At 43.5% G+C, this 12,026-nt stretch overlaps 1 protein-coding gene across 1 annotated transcript; it reads right to left on the bottom strand.

The window, feature by feature from the left end:
- Positions 1-4,949: 4,949 nt before the first annotated feature.
- Positions 4,950-11,431, bottom strand: TTR (transthyretin). Its single transcript, XM_024580446.3, has 4 exons — positions 11,278-11,431; positions 10,259-10,389; positions 8,388-8,523; positions 4,950-5,202 (listed from the first exon to the last, which is right to left on the bottom strand). The coding sequence occupies exons 1-4, from the start codon at positions 11,344-11,346 to the stop codon at positions 5,095-5,097; spliced, it is 444 nt and encodes a 147-aa protein (XP_024436214.2). The 5' UTR covers positions 11,347-11,431; the 3' UTR covers positions 4,950-5,094.
- Positions 11,432-12,026: the final 595 nt, after the last annotated feature.

Below are 12,026 nucleotides of genomic sequence, written 5' to 3'. Positions count from 1 at the left end.
CCATCCCACAGCAATGCTATCAATGCTATCTGCTGATTTCTACTCTACATTCCTCTACAGACATTGAGGGAACAGGTTGAAAAGCAGCTCCTGACATCTGGAAACTGGCCTCAGTGTTATACAAGCCCATCTGTGACATGTTCAAGTGGACACAACCTCACAGAACATCAGTATCAAACAGCTCTCTCTGAGACCACAGCAAAGCAAGACAAAAATGAAACCACTGTGAAATCCACAAAATCCCAAACCTCCTCTCTCTCTAAAAGGACTAACCGCTTCTACTTTAGCAATTGTAGTTTTATCTCTGCTCTGGCTGACCCTCCCCACAGATAAACCATTGAGACAAAGAATCATGCCCACTTTCTGATAGCATCCAATCTAGAGGGAAGCCCTACTTCCTTAGTCTCCCCCGCCAAGTTACCCAACCAAGCTCAAATCCTGTAATAGATGCTTACTAACTTCTGTTAGTGAGAGTGTACCCATTCTGGTGGGGACAAATATTATAAATCCAACCTGTTCGAATACACGGATGTGTTTCTGATAGATTTTGGCTGAAGAATACTGACACCATTCTCATCTCTCGATTTCTGGTTGAATCCTATTCTTTATCACAACACTCTGTGCTTTTCTAGGTTCCAGGGTTCTTCCTCTTGATTCCTTTCTCACTGCCAGAGATTGCCTCATGAGCTGTCCGCTGTCCATCCTCGCTCTGACCAGTGTCCTCCAGCAATGTTGACCACACATGCTCATTTCTATGCGTTCATTTCCCACCATGGGAATTTATATGACCCTATTCTCTCATCATCTCTTCTCTGATACTTTCCCTCTTGTTCTCTGGCAGCATCACTCCCCAGCCACTCCCTGCTAGGCTCCCAAAGCACATCACAGGGCTCTGAGGAGGTAGAGAAGAAGGCTAGACATACAAATACATTTAGAGGTACATACAAAGTGAGTACTCCTTAGTCAATGTTTATATCTGAAACCATGAGAAGAAAAGGTACCCACATGATATGATGAATATTATGTTAACTAATGTTATTAGAGTAATCTTTTCACAATATGTATGTGATCAAATCATCATTTTTTATATCTTCAACTTTACACAATCTTGTATGTCAATTATATTTCAACCAAGTTGGGGAAAAAATGTTAATTGTGTCTAAAAATACCTTCACAGCAACATCTAAACTGGTGTTTCGCTGTGGGTACCATGGCCTAGCCAAGATGACACATAAAATTATTCAACACATTTCCCCTCCGCAAATTTATTCATTACAGGGTGACATTTTTAGCCTCCCCTTTATTCCTGAGATCCCTGGGAAATTGATAAAACGTGATGAAGATCCCTCTGGCTTTAGGGAAGTAAGTGATGCCTATGTTTCTGATTAGTGTGGAAGGCCATGAATGGTACTAATTAACATATTTATCTTTTGGGCAAAGACATTTGGGCTGACTGGAGGCCACCAAGGTTGACGTTGGTTTATTGGCAGGAATTTCTTATTAGCATTCATCACTATTTCAAGGCTTTCGATGGGCAGTACCTCACTGTCTAAATTAACTGGGAAGCCGTGGACGACTGTGACAAATCTGTTTATTCTCTGCCCTTCAGTGCTTCCCCAAGCTGTCTGCGTGGCTTTGAGCCAACTACTTAACTTTCTGTGCCTCACCTTCCTTATCTCCTCCCTATGCCCCCACTCTGAAGCCTCCAAAACCCAGCCTTCAGGGATCCGTTAACCTAATGTGCCCCTCCAAAATTCCCCTCCCAATTTTTCAACTCTCTGCTTCTTACAACCTAGTTCCCAGCCTCTTCTTTGCAATCATCACACTAACTTCCACCAAGTGACCTTGGCTGATGTGGTTTTCTACAACTCAACTATTTCTCCATCTATCACATGTACTTTTCAAATACAACCTATAATATCTATAATATACACAAAGCTTTTATAAATCAGTACTAAATGAATGGACTCCTGTGTAGTATGGCTAAATCATGCAGACATACAGTTCACTGGAGAGGTACAAATGGCCAATAAACATAAGACAATATGCTCAGCATCACGAAGTAAAAAAAGAAACAAAACTAATATTAAATATAAATTTGACTTTCAGAATGGCAAAGGTTGCAATGAATACCGACCTAGGGTAAAATTTGGAAGACTTCCATAGGAGGTGATATTAGTTTCCCAGGGCTGCAGGGACCAAGTACCACAAGTCAATAACAGAATTGTATTGTCTCACCATTCTGGAGGTGAGGAGTCCAAAATCAAGGCGTCAGCAGGGCCGCATTACCCCTGAAACTTGGAGGGGAGAATCCTTCTCTCAGGCCTAGATGTTGTTGGCTTGTAGCTGCATCGCTTCATCCTTTGCCCAAATCATCACATGATGTTCGCCCCGTGTGTCTGTATTTTTTCCCTTATAAGGACATCAGTCATGTTGGAGTAGAGCCTGCCCTATGACCTCATGTCTACTAATTCCATCTGCAAAGACTATTTCCAGATCATTTCACAGTCACAGGTACTGGGTGTTAGAACTTCAACATATCTTATTAGCGGACATAAGTCAACTCATACTAGTGACCATAAAAGGGTGTAAGTCAAGATACTAACACATAACAACAGAGACCAAAGGAGAAAAGGATCATTTCAGTGGAAGCAATGCAGACAGAGAACTACAGGGACCAGACGACACGTTCCACTTTATGACAAGATGCTACTACATAGCTTCAGAGGGCATGTGAAATTCAGAGAGGAAGGAAAAAAAGGCTGAGCATCAAACTGGAAATGAAACTGAGTTGATTTCAGTGGACAAGATTAAGTTAGCTGATAGCAATAGGAAGTGGGGGCTGGAAAGTTAAATTCAATTCAAATATGTATACGTATAAATATTTGAAGATAAATATTTTCAAACTGCTTGGGTAATAAAAATCCATAGTTATTTAATAAGAGCCAAATGGAAATGCAGCATTTTATAAACAGGCAGGTCAGAGACCAATACAATCACTGTAAGTATTAAATTAAATCTTATGAAATTGCCAATATTTGACCATTTAATTTACAAAAATGACAACTTGATATGCATTAACCAATATACATGGAAGAAGGACTTGCTAACCTTATTGAACGGAATCAGAGGCATTGGTTTTACTGCATGTATTTGTGGGAAAGGTCAGTACATGTTAAAAAGTTCAAACCTACATTCCATTCTTTTGAAATGTCATACTCTCCTTTCCTGGCTAACTAGAGCATGACAAGACTTTAGATTTGAACTTGGAGGAAAATGGGAAGATTGTTTTGTTCATGTGTATTTAGGCCTAAGCCTTGGGTCTGACCCAGCTTTTCCTGCAGAGTCCCGGTTGGAGATTATGCCGGGGAAGTAATGGGGGGTGACAGATGCTAGGCTTCTGTCCTTGGATCCTTACTGCTATCAAATGAATTCTCAGCTCTAACAGGTACCTTGTAAAGCTCCCTTCACTCCAGGCTCATTCCCCACCACTGCCAACCCTGCTGTGGCAGAGACGGTTGTTGACCAACACAGATTAGTGTTTGTTTTCCAGAAAGTGGGGTTGTTCTGAGAAGTGATTCCCAGCCAGGAGCCGCATCGCTCTGTGCATCTAAAATGATACCGTAACTATTTCTGGCCAGTGAAATGTCACTGGGAATCACGTGTGACATCTCAGCAAGAGGGGCTTAATACCATATGTTTTCTCTTTTCCTCTAGTTTGCTGATCAGATGTCCCTTGAAGGCACAAAGTAAATCAAACTGAGGCCATGAGTCACCATTTGGAGGAAAGTCACTCTGAGAGTCACCTGGCCAAGAAACTCTGCATGGACTTGGCATGAGTGAGAAATGAATAAACTGTCTTTGTGGAGCCGCAGTGATATGGGGTTGTTTGTTACAGTTGCACAACCTTGCCCGCCTTAATCCCCCTTACATTGCAATATTCTGGGGGTTTTTTGAAGATTTTATTTCATTTTTAGGGAGAGGTGAAGGGAGGGAGAAAGAGAGGGAGAGAAACAGGGATGTGAGAGAGAAACATAGACTGGTTGCCTCTCTTATGCTCCCCAACTTGGGACCGAATCCGCAATCCATGCACGTGCCCTGACTGGGAGCCAGACTAGTGACCTTTCTCTTTGTGGGATGATGCCCAACCAACCGAGCCACACCGGTCAGGGCCACCTCAACATTCTGAATCCCCATCTGTTGCCTCAACTTATCAAGTGGTTTCACTTGACCTGGCCTTGTAATGTCTGCTCTCTCTACCCAGAACACCTCCTTGCTTTTCTATATAATAAACCACCAAGATCCAGACTGACATTTATTCTGAGTCCTCTTCTTGTGCCAAAGACTCTGTCCAATCCCACCGACATAGTTATCATAGACAAAAGAATGTGAGCTCTTCAAATGCAAGCGCTTTTGCATCACTTCTGCAAGCGCTCTTATTCTTTATGTTTGGAGCCCCTAAAATAGTGCTCTGTAGATAGTTGTCTCTCAATACATGAATATTGGCTTCCTCTAAGTGACTGGGAGTTGTGAGGCTTCTCTCATTACAACCCTGAGTGACTGGGGGGAGGGGCACAGTTGGTCTGAGCAGAACCAGAGGGCCTGCGTCTCTGCAGGTCTGTCCTGGTGAAGCTGTGCTACTCTTGAAACCAGGAGAGCACTTAAAGGGAATGCACAGAGTAAAGAAGTGGGCCCTTAGAACCTGTCTTTTGCTACTCACTGAAGGCTATAGGAAAATAAAGCTTTCTCGTTTTCAGAATGCATATTTTCAATGGTTGCGGACCAGGTTGAAGGTGTGCTTAGCCTGAAAGACAATGGAAACTTAGATATTCCTCAGTTTATTCCTCAGAGACTTTTCTGAGGTCCTTTGTTTCCCAGTGAAATTCGAAAATTGGTTTTTGAGAGGACAATAAGGGAGTGAAGAAAGCACGTTCAGATGCGCTGGGGAGTGCTTTAATAGGAACGCTTTATTGCCCCCACCTGGGTTTCGAACAGAGTCCATGAAGCGAAAACACTGCTGTAACAAAAATGGAATACTATCGGTTGCATGAAGTCCTGTCTCTCCTCCTTCAAATCGACAGGAGGAGGGGTCCCTCATTCTTTGGGGCTGCTGACGAGGGCCGTGGTGGAGTAGGAGTAGGGGCTGAGCAGAGCAGCGATGGTGTAGTGGCGCGGGCCAGAGTCATTCGCTGTGAACACCACCTAGGAGAGAACACAGACAGGGTGCGTTTCCAACCGCCTGACAATGTGAGTCATGGACAGAGATGCTGGAAGTCCCGGGCTAAAGTCATTATTCTTAATTTATTATTTTGGTTTTGGAAACAGTTAAAACGAAAGGCAGGAATACAAAGCTGGCAAGCTAACCAGTGAAGCCTCGTGCAGTCCTTAGAACAAGAGTTCCCTCCGGCCTGGACGAGGAGGACTTTTGTTTCTCGGACTCGCGCTGAAAATCAGGTGGCCCTAGCCTGGCCGAGGGAGATAACAGAGAGCCTACATGCTCTTGTCCATGTTCTTGGTTTTAGAAAAAGGAGGGGAGAATGTAAAAACTGGCATGCGATGACCCGAAGTCTTGAGAATGGTTTCTGCCAATCCCACTGCAGGTTTAAGAGACCTAGAATGTTAGAGCTGAAATGGAACATTCTTCTCATTTACAGATAAGCAAACCAGAACTCTGAATTAGAGTGCTTGCTCCAAGTTCATCCACGGACAGAACTACACTACAAGTTATGGCTACTGTGTCCAAAGCCAGGGACTTTTCTCCCGTTATTCCTTTGCATTTTCCACCACGAATATCAAGTGTATTTTAACACTTATCACAAGCAGTGAAATATGGAGTAAAAGCATTATAGGACTCTATTTACAATTCAAGCAGAATGTGGAAGATCACGTTGGAATTCTGAAATATACTGAGGTATTAGAGTTCATTTAAGCTTTTTCATTGGGCAAATAATCAATCGAAGTGTGTTCTGGTCAGTCATGTACTTCAGGCAAACTTGATAGAGCTTCCGGGACTCAGGTGTTGGGACATTTAGGTGTCTGGACTGAGTCGAATAGGAAAAACTTTGGTTCAGGAGATAAAGGACAGTGCGAGGTGTTTGATTTTATTTATTTTAAGTACAGGCCCTGGATTGAGGTTTGGACACACCCTAGATAAATAAATTTTGTTCCAAATATGAAAAAAGAAAACCTTGCTTCCTTGGGGACAGGAGACAAAAAGATGTGATTGAACCAAAACCAAAAATAGCATCAGGGCAAGAGGAGGCGAGGGTCACTTAAGAATCAATCTGAAAGAGAAAGGGAATTCCTTAAAGGCCTAGTTTCTGGAGTCAAATCAGGAAAACTTCTTATCCCTTAGAGTGACATTGGCCTCCATTCCCATTTAATTCTTTGTGAAAATTGTAACCTGCATAATTTGTGCTCAAAATTCCATGACACGAAGAGGACTAATAGCTCCGAAGGACATTTCTAACCTTCTTTGTAAATCTCATATGGCCACTTGGGTCATGGGTCAAGGAGGGGGTGACTGATGCTGAAGGATAGCAATGTCCTGGGTTGCCCTGGTCAGAAGAAGCTGTGAGGAAGGGAACTCATGGCTGAGCTCAGCATGCACCCACCGGTCATGGAAGCACGGCGGTGGGGCTCATGCTGGACCACTTGCCCTCTCTCACTCCCCACACCCATTCTGGAGCCCAGGGGGCTCATGGTCCTGCCTGATATGTCCCAAAGGAACAGATGTGTTTTCACTTTTGAATATCTAGCAGAGTGCTCAACAGATAGGGTTTTTTAAAAAAAAAGATTTTATTTATTTTTAGAGAGAGGGAAGGGAGGGAGACAGAGGGGAAAGAGACATCAGTGTGTGGTTGCCTCTCACGCACCCCCCATCGGGGACTTGGCCCACAACCCAGGCATGTGCCCTGACTGGGAATAGAACCACAACACTTCAGTTCTCAGGCTGGTGCTCAATCCACTGAGCCACACCAGCCAGGGCAGGTTTTTATTTTCAAATGTTTGTTGAATGAATACTAAAAGAGTGAAGAGCAGTTTAATGAATGAGTAATGTCGTGGGTAGTTCTGAATCTTCTCAGATCGTCTCATCAGGCTGAGATCTAGGGCAGACAAGGGTCATGCAGGGAGGCTCATCGGCGCTCTAGGGTAAGGCCTGAGACTCTGGGAGCATGTGCCTTGTGGTAGGCGCCATCTAAACCCTGCGCCTGACTGTGGCTGGCTCTGTGTCTTGCTGCCTGGCCGACAAGTAGTCAGAGACATGCTTCTCAGAAGATCCGGCTACTTTGGTGACTTGTGGCCCCCACAGTTTCCCTGACTACACTGTCTACTAAAAGAGCCATGTTATGCTTTTGAAGGTCTAATCCATGACTAAGCCAGAGAGAATGATTCTCTTTCATGTTGAGCTATTTTTGATGCAATTAGTTGATCTTTAACTCTGAACAACACGTCTGGATTCTATTTCCATGACAGCCATCTGTTTTAAATGACTTAAGAAATTACAAAGAGGAGGCAGGGAGACTGGGCCCATGTATAACTTTGAGGTTCTTTGTAACTCATACATAGAGGAATAGAGCATGCACTAAGGGTTAGATATGTGGTGGTATTATTATTATTAGGTTGGCTTCTCACAGGAAGGAAGCCGAGACACACACCTAAGGCTAAATGCAGCCTGGGCCGTGGTGATAAATATTGCTGCTTCTCCCCTTGCTAGCCCTGTGACCTTTGACAAGTTAAAATTAACTTCCCTGAGCCTCATTTTCTTCATCTGTACAATGGGCATAAAGATCAGACTGACTCCAATGGGTTGTTTACAAAGTCTAAATAGGTAAAATATAGAAAATAGAGCAGTGTCAGGCATGTGACACATGCCTGATAAATGTTATTTCTTGTGCTGCCAGTGTTATTTTGAATTCACTGTCCCTATTTGCATTGCCCCAAAACACTGATCCAAACCTCTGGGCTCCAGATGTATTTGGAATGAAGACTTTTTCAGATTTTAGAGCAGTAAAATAATACATCTATCTTTTGTTACATGACACCCTAAGTCAGTCTGGAGGGCTGCCTGATAACTCCACATATTAATAGTTCTTCAGCAAACAACAGTGGAATGAATGCAGACTGTAAAGGGCATCATGTAAGGTGAGGTCATGTAACTCAATGCGTTTTCACCAGACTCAGTGAGAAAGTTTGCTTTTCAGAGCTGTGTGCATTTCTGATTACACAAATGAGAAAGAGAATTGTGCTAGCACTGTACTATTTCAATGACGTTTTAATGGTATGCGTTTCCATAGTGTGCAAAATACAAAATGTGCATTTCCTGAGATTAAAAACAACAGCCCCCAAATTAAAATGACAAACAGCTAAAGTATCTATACACTCACCTCTGCAGATTCATGGAAGGGGGAAATGCCAAGTGCCTTCCAGTAGGATTTGGTGTCCAATTCCACTTTGTATATTCCTTCTACAAACTTATCACTGGTTGTGAGCCCGTGGAGCTCCCCACAGTCACTGGTTTTCCTAAAAGGTGCAAAAGACCAGGTTAAGTTAGGCATTAAGGGCAAGTGGGCGCACACACACACACGTGCACCCACGAGCTGTTTGAGTATGTGAATATTTATTTTTCTCAACCAGGTCAGGAGAGAGAACATTCTACTAAATGCCTGAAATTAACTGACAGGAAATTTGTCAGAAATGTTTCAAAAAGCTCACTGAAGGTATTTTTCTCTTAGGAGAACAAGATAGAGGTACAATGTTTCACTTCACAAACAGTCACCGGGATTCAGGGTTGGTGTTTGGGTGAAGCTTCCTAACACCCCCTGGAAGCGGCCCTCCGTCACTCGGACTCCGGTTCCCCCTGACACCGGGCCTCGCTGCTGACATGAGGGCGCCTTTCTGAGGTGGCAGCATTTGTACACAGAGTGGGAACCCCAAAGTTCAATGAGAAACCTGTACCTGACTCTTCCATTGTTTATCTGCCTAATTTCTTTGGTAACTTTTTGCCTATAACAAATACGAGACAACTCCTTTTAAGTTTTTTTTTTTAATTAGGCAATTTCTATTTCCAAACAAGTCCAAGCTCAAAAGCTGTGGTTTGAAATCACTCTCCACCAGACTGCAGAAACTAGGGTAAAAATGGGAATTTCTTCACTGACTCTGACCATTGCCTTTCCACCTTCCTTTTCTTCCAAGATGTAAATTTTTAATTTCCTTTTTTTGTCTTGTCATAAAAAAACAGATTCACACTGGCATCTGGATGTTTTTGGTGTCCATTCCATCTCTTGGAATAGTCTCTTAACTACTTTCCACATTGCGCTTGGCATTTTTATAAACGTAAATGAATTAAGAAATAAAAACTCAGTTGGAACCACACCAAAGAAAATGGTCTTCCCAATGAGGGGTGAAGAAGCTTAATGTGGTCCTTGGGGTTCAATTAAAACCCACAGAAACGCTCCTTCCAGGAGACAGAAACACTTAGCAGGATTACTTTCGGCGGAGGGTTCCTTTCTTTCAAGTAGTTGGTTTAGGTCCGATAACTGGCATTTTCTTTGAAATTTGTGCCAGTGTGTGTGTCAAAACTCCCTAAAGAGTGTAAAGTAGCTGATGAAGGCGAGAAGTCATTTTTGCCCCTGACAGTGGGTGACCCCGAGATTGGTCTGGGGCCGTGCTGTGAGTTCTGCATCCTTCTCTCCTGTGTCCTTTGTCACTGAGCGGGACAGCCCCCAGCCTGGCGGAGCAGGTGCTCCACAAAGCTTTGCTGGACTCTGGGTGATTCTGATACACACAGGTGCCTGGTCAACGCTGCCCCTCAGTTCCTTTCTTCATTAATAAATGAACATAAATTGTATGGCTTCCCTAAAATTCCAAGACAATGACTCAGCTTGAGTGTTATGCCAGGGCACCAAGAAAAAAACCCTAAAATTCCATATGCATTTTTATATGTGTGAGTGTATGTATATTTTTCTGGGCAGGGAGTCCATAGTTTTCATCACCTTCTTAACGTGCTGTGTGACCCAAGAAGGTTCTGGCTTCTCCTTTTCCCACCGTCTGCCTGCAATGCTGCTCAGGTTCCCCGTCACTCCCAGCTATGCAGACAAGAGGAGGGCATCCTTCTCAGGGCTCACTTGACCTGTGCCCAAATTTTCAGTCTATTTGTAGATTCTTAAGTGAATGATGTGAGCCCCCTCTTCAACACATGGCAGGCAAATGGGAAGAGAAAACAAAGACCCACATCTGGGTTAGCTGGGCAGCTTACCCAGAGGCGAACGGCTCCCAGGTCTCATCATCAGCCTTTTTGAACACTTTCACGGCAACGTCGACCGCAGGGCTGCCTCGGACAGCATCTAGGACCTTGACCTTCAGAGGACATTTGGATTCACCAGTGCCCTGGGCGTGGAGAGGACAAGTGAGAAGTCAACAAACCTGGTCAGAATGAAAGGATCCATTGTTCATTGTGTGAGAAATCTGGAGCAAGGCAGGCAGGACATGAAATCCCATTTCCAGCGATGTAAGTGCTGGTGGTTAATGAGCTTTCCTTACTCAGAGTAACACAGACGTGATTGTTTCCAATGCAAGAATGGTTTCTGCCTCCAGGCACACTGCAATCAGTGGGGGCCTGCGTAATGAATGTAAGGGGGGAAATGGGCCTTCTGAGAACAGTTGCTTTGTTAAACCTCCCCTTTTGAGTGGAATTACTGAAAAGATGTAATGTACCATCGAACCAAGTCGTTTTTCCTGCGAGCGTGTTAGTCAGTTGTTGCTGTAGTAAATCCCAGTTGTTGTAAATTAATGCCAAGTTACTTCCCGACCCATTTTATAGCATTAGGTAATTCTTCCAGAGCACTTAAGAATCACATATCTGACTAGAATGTTGTCTGCCAAGCCTTTCAGAAAGTAATCAATAAATACATTTTAATTAACTAAAGGGAAGTAAACTTTATAAGAGGATATGTTTCTAAAAATTCAATATTAATAGCTTCATGAATACCCTATCTTTATGCCTACCACCTACCTGGGGAAATTGAGGCACCAGGCATTGCAACCCCGAAGAACCAGAGCAGTGGAGGAGGGCACCCAGAATCCAAGCTCCAGTTCAGTGAGCCCTGCAGAACTTCATTCTTTTTGAAGTTTGAATCAATATTGCTTAAAAATAGATGCTGGGCACCCTGACCCTAGTCACAGAAGCTGACTGGCAAAGCTGGAGGAAGCCACTTCTACTTCACTTAGTGTCCATAAGAAATGAGTGAAAGGGACTTCATAGATTCGAACACTCACCACAGGGCCAGCCTCAGACGCCAGTGCCAGTCCAGCGAGGCAGAGGAGCAGCAGGCGATGAGAAGCCATCCTGCCAAGAACCAGTGGGCCTTTATGTCGGGCGCTCCAAACTCAGGGCTTTTATACTCACTTCTCGCAAGCCAGGGTGCTGATCCCTGCCAACCTGACTCCAAACCTGCTGATTCTGATTATTGACTGAGTCAACAAAAGGAGAATAAGTAACCCACTCAAATATGAACCTTGCTTAGAGAGATTAGAGCGTAGGAGCATTAGCACCACGACGTATTCTTAACAGGTCATTTGACCCGCTGGAGGACCAAACCCCAGACAATCTAAAGAAAACAAAAATATCGTGCATTCTCTTTGGCTGAACGCAGCGACATTCTGGGGATTGTTTTTCTCCTTTACCTAGTTCTATGCATGTTTTCCATTTCTATACATTTTATCTTTCATTTTAGATGATAGGTACAAGCTGTAATAATTTATCTCACATTGAATGATATTTGGCTGCACAGGCTTGGATATAGTGCTTTAGAAAACATCATTGCCCTGGGTATACATCCACAAGTCAGCAAGAAAAAACTCTTGTCATTGCTTACACTTTAAAAAGTCTATGTATTAGCCAAAATAAGTTATTTGGAAGCTTTCTTAGTCAGCAATTTCTCCTCAGTTTTGTTGTTCTTCCCAGACAAGGCTCATGTCAACCCCAAGAATAATGACACATTTCAAAGTAGCACCGATGAGCCTGA

This window comes from Desmodus rotundus, chromosome 10 (assembly GCF_022682495.2).
Source record: "Desmodus rotundus isolate HL8 chromosome 10, HLdesRot8A.1, whole genome shotgun sequence".
Taxonomy (NCBI): domain Eukaryota; kingdom Metazoa; phylum Chordata; class Mammalia; order Chiroptera; family Phyllostomidae; genus Desmodus; species Desmodus rotundus.
Note: the sequence above shows the minus strand (reverse complement) of the source record. Positions and strands in the feature narration are given on the sequence as shown.